Source organism: Vombatus ursinus, unplaced genomic scaffold (genome assembly GCF_900497805.2).
Source record: "Vombatus ursinus unplaced genomic scaffold, bare-nosed wombat genome assembly UNPS02014825.1, whole genome shotgun sequence".
In the NCBI taxonomy this organism is placed as follows: Eukaryota; Metazoa; Chordata; class Mammalia; order Diprotodontia; family Vombatidae; genus Vombatus; species Vombatus ursinus.
This window is the reverse complement of record NW_020954603.1, coordinates 5032671-5037600: the sequence shown is the minus strand read 5'-3', so window position 1 is coordinate 5037600 and position 4930 is coordinate 5032671. Positions and strand designations below refer to the sequence as shown.

General features: G+C 53.9%; 1 protein-coding gene across 4 annotated transcripts in view; it reads left to right on the top strand.

The window, feature by feature from the left end:
- The window catches only part of TTC39A (tetratricopeptide repeat domain 39A), a 73428-nt gene extending 69871 nt beyond the window's left edge, over positions 1–3557 (top strand). For 3 of the 4 annotated variants that reach the window (XM_027838138.1, XM_027838142.1, XM_027838140.1), the window contains one exon: positions 2485–3557. In XM_027838138.1, coding sequence (XP_027693939.1) covers positions 2485–2605 — 121 coding nt within the window. In that variant the 3' untranslated portion in view covers positions 2606–3557. The other variant, XM_027838141.1, reaches the window with a different exon arrangement.
- Positions 3558–4930: the final 1373 nt, after the last annotated feature.

Below are 4930 nucleotides of genomic sequence, written 5' to 3'. Positions count from 1 at the left end.
CAGGGCTGGGAGGGGCCTGAGGACAGGGGATGTCAGAGCTGGGTGGGACAACCTAGAACCTCAGGGTTGGGCAGGGCTTTACAATCAGAATCTCAGAGTCCTGGAGCTTCAGTTGGGGGGGATGTGGGCAGGCACGGAGCCCAGGTCATATCTGACCAAACAGCCCCCAGAGTGGACGCCCAGCACCCAGCGTCGCTCTGGGAAGGGCCCTCCCTTTGGGAAGGTTTTCCAGACATCTGTTGTGTGCCGCCCCCTCGCTCCTGGTTGGGCTCTCCTGGGCCATGCTGAACGCACTTCGTCCCCTTCTAGGCTGCGGCTCTTCTCATACTTTGAGTCTACATCCTGACCAAACAGTCTCAGTTCTTTCAGTTGGTTTGCATCAGGCACGGGTTCCAGGTGCTTCCCCACCCCAGCCTCCCTCTCCTAGAAGCTCCTCCTCGATGTCCTTCCTTCAGGCGGGGTGTGACCGGGGCTGAGGACAAGAGGGACTCCCGCCCCTCCTTCCTGGGGCAGCCCGAGAGCACGTGAGCTCTCGGCCACATCATGCTGTAGACGCCTGCTGGGCTTGCGGTCCATCAAGCATCAAGACTCCCTCCCTTTGATCTTTTTCAGATGAATTGCTGTCTAGTCATACCTTGGCCACCTTATACTTAGGACAAAACACTTTGAACCCACATATTCCTATTCAATTTCATTTTATTCTACTTGGCCAACATTCTACCCCAATCTTTGGTGTGTTAGCTGTGCCTCAGCTCTGTGTCACTGGCAGATTTGATGAGCCTTGACCTGAGTGACTGGTACAATGTTAGAGGCGGGGTTGGCGACAGATCCCTGGGGCACGCCACTGTAGACCTTCCAGTTGTCATTGAACCAGTGACGACCTTTGTTCTGATTCCACCCAAGGCTTCAGCTTCAGCTCTTTATCTCCTCCACAAGAACATCACGAGTGTCCCCCCCTGCCCCCGCTCTCCAGTGCTCTGCCTCAAGTCCAGATAAACAGTTTGGTAGCCCCCGCAACCAAGGAAACAGTGCCAGCCTGGCTCCCGGCGCTCACTGCTTCCTTCCCTGGTCACAAGCATCCCTTTAATGTGCTGTTCTAGAATTTTGCCAGGAGTCGAAGTCAAGTGCCCTGCCTGGTCTGAAGACTGTTCTCTTCTCTCCTTTGAAAATTGGGACATTTGCCTTGTGCCAACCCTGTAGTATGGCGACCTCCCCTCCGCCATCCTTGGATGCCCTCACCTAAGCGTCACCCCTCCCTGCTTCCATCCACTCCGCTCTCCGCCCCACCCCGACTTTATGCATTTCGCTGATTCTGAATGAAGGCTCCCCCTCCCCTGGCCACGAGCCACATTCCAGGCCCTGGTCTCCTTCCCGCACTGGGAGGTCTGCCTTGCCTGCTGGCATCAGGTGAGCTGGAGCAGACGCTGCTGGCTCCCCCCAGGTTCTAAGCTCGGGTGCAGACACGAGAGGCCTGGGATGGTTCTCATTCCTGGCCACTTCCTGTGCGTCTCCAGTGAATCACCGAGGGTCTCTAGGGTCAGTTTTCCTCTTGCATCTATTGATTGTCTAACCCATGGGTGTGTCTGGAGGTGATTCTCCTCCCTGTGCCACGATCATGTTAAAGATGAGATCTGTACAAGTCCAGGCAAATAGGATTTTCGCCAAGCCCTCCTAACGTTCCCTCCATCCCTGACAAAGAACCTCTCCCTTCTGTAGGGTCCAGAACCCCCAAGCCCCTCCTCAGACGCCACCTTCTGTCCAGATGCCTTTGCATCTGAGGGCCAGAGAAGAGGGAGATGCCACCCATGCCCAAGACTTCCTCATCCTTAGCAATCCCTTCAGAATTCCTCTCGGTGACATCATCTGTTCCCGGGACTCACCTGTGAGTGGGTGTGAACCTCGGGGCCTCTGCCGGGGTAGGCCCAGACCTCTCTGTTGTGGTCCCTGGCAGGTGGAACGGGTGATGCTCTGTGAGTCATTACCCCTCTCTCTGGGGGCTGGACTTCAGTGACCTCTGAGGCTGACCTCCTGCTGAAAGTTCGGATTCTGTGATCTTTTCCATCATACACAGCTCTAACATGACCCACTCCTTTTCTCAGGACCTTTCTCCTGAGATCATCCATTGTGGAAATGGGGGAGGTGGGGCTGGGATGGTATCATCTAACCGCAGACTTTCTCTCGCCTGAATTACTCCCGTCCACCAACATTTCTGTGAGATGACGTATATGTAAAGCACTTTTCCACCATAAGGAGCTGTGTAAGTGCCAGCTATGATGACGACTGCAGCTCGGGCACAGGAAGGGGCATTGGGAGGCCTGGGCGGATCACTGACTCAGGCCCTGCCCTCAGACAGTTCCCAGGGCAGGGGCAGCCACGTGAGGAGGGGAGGCCCCTGACAGCTGCCCTCCCTTTGCCCGAACCCACACGCCCTCGTGCCCAGGGGATCTCGCCATTGACCTGGTCTTCTTCTCTGTTTGGTCCCAGACAAAACTACAAGAATTATTCCATGGAGTCCAGGACACACTTCCGGATCCAAGCAGCTGTGCTTCAGGCCAGGGCAGCCCCTGAGAATGGGGGCAGCCCCGAAGTGTCTGGGGGGCTCTAGCTGTGGGGCTTGGGGCTGACCCTGGGATGACCAGAAGGCAGGAAGACGGAACATTTCAGGACAATCAGCTCCTACCCCCTGCCCTCCTGAACCAAGCCCATGGGAAGATGGCCAGGGTGGGGTGGCGTGGATGGTGAAGCACAGCTGGAATTGAGTTAGGCCAGGTAGCTCCCCCTTCTCCTCCTGGTCCAGAGCCTGTGGTCACCCCCAACGGGTCATCACTCTCCACTGTAATGTTTAACAGAATATTTAAAGTTTACATTTTCCTTAGAAATTCAGTGACCGTCTCATGGGGGTCACTCAGCGGCTTAGCCCACATGCCTCTGCCTTGAATCCAAATTAATCGGAAGTGTTGCTCCCTCATCATACGAGGCTGGAGAGGGAGACACTTCTCAGGTTTCCAGTCTCCATTTTCTGTAGCTGGACATGGGTGCCTGTGGCTGGGCGATGGATGTCCCCCCATGTCCACAAAGGGCCTACCTCTTCATGAGACCATCTGTGGTCTTTCACCTTGACAAGCCTCTGGGGAGCAGGATGGCCCAGGGGGCTCAGAGTAGATGCTAGAAACCTCAAGGGGCCTTGGGGCCCTCTCTTGCCTTCAAAACTTCATACTTGACCCCAAGCCCCTGGTGCCTCTGCGACCTCAGAAGCAGAGCAGAAGGCACCAGGCGCTCCGGGAACCTGTCCCTGGGCCCGACGAGGACCAGCGTACCGTCCCGCCCCATCCCATCCCTGGCACCGTGTTTAAAACCAAAGGAATCTGTGAAAGCAGACGCCTTCTTGACTTTGTTCTAAGACACCCAGTTTATTTAATGATGACAGTCTGTTTCCTTGAAAGTCATGGCTGTCCATGGCCTGTTCAGTACATTTGTGATTTTTCATGGTTGAGAGAGAAGATATATTTCAGTAATAAAAACTGACCCATTTAAGAAATAATACAATGGTAATTTCAATAAAAGATGTGTCTTGTCTTCTTTCTCATTCCTTGGCCGGAGAGTGGGGGTGGGGGAGCAGTCTGTCTGCCATCAGCCTCATGGGTGACATTTGGGCTAGGGGAGTGAAGCTGCTTCCATTTTCTGAAAGTCTCTTTGGGGAGAAAAATTGGTCAGATAGTTCTTGGAGAACTTGTTTGCTCCCTGCTCCCATCCCATGGCAGTTGACAAGCATTTATTAAGTACTTACTGTATGCCCAGCACTGCCAGGGATACAGAGACAAAAGGGAAGCAGGCCTTGCCCAAAGGAGCTTGCATTTTATTTTATTTTTTTTAGGCAATTGAGGTTAAGTGACTTGCCCAGGGTCACACAGCTAGTAAGTGTCAAGTGTTTGGCTGGATTTGAACTCAGGTCCTCCTGACTTCAGGGCCAGTGCTGTATCCACTGCACCACCCAGCTGCTCTCGGAGCTTGCATTTTAAAGGTAGAAGGCCATGTGCACAGATCATTCACCGTGAGGGAAGGATAGCCCAGTGGGCATTCCTGCCCACCTCCTTCAAGACAAAGGAAGCCCCCTGGCTCCTTCATGTCAGTGAAAATGGGAAGCCATCAGATCCTCCCCCTTTGGGAGCTGTCCGGGAGTTGTGTTCCGCAGGCAGCATTGCGTCCTGATGTCATGTCTCCTTCCTAATCCGGCTGATAGGAGGGCTTTCTGTAGGGGGCTTGCCCTGGGGTGGCATTCCTATTGTGGCTTCCTCACAAAAAACCCTGTGACATAAATAACGGGCAGAACCAGGAGGGATCCGTGTGAGGGGAGAAAAGAGGTGGTCTGAGAGGGAGGCGGTGGGGGCAGAGGTTAGGAGACCTGGAGAAAGTATTGTCTGACACATTCCCACCTAGACACAGACAAATCTCTCCAGCCCTGACCTCTCCCTAACTGCCTGTAGCTAGAGGTGCCACCAGCCCCTCAATCTCAACATGTCCCAGAATAAAGCTTCCCCTCCTCCAGCTTCACTCCTCCTTTGGAAGTCACCCTTTCTGTCTCTGCCTCCACCATTCCCCCTTGGGCTGCCATGTTTGTGACCCTGGACTTAGGCTGGACCCTTCCCTTTGCATCCCTGTGGATACTATGTCTGTGACATAGAGTCTCCAAGTCATGTATCTAGAAAGGAACTCAGAGGGCATCAATCCCAATCTCTTTATTTCATCTGGGGGTGCTGAATCACCTAAGGCCATACATGTAAGTCTATGAGAGAGGCAGGATTTGAACTCAGGTCTCCTCTGACTTCAAAGCCAAACAACGTCAAATAAGTCCTTTTGCCTCCACTCACGCTCTTTTTTTAGGCAGCTGGGGTTAAGTGACTATCCCAGGGTCACACAGCTAGTACCTGTC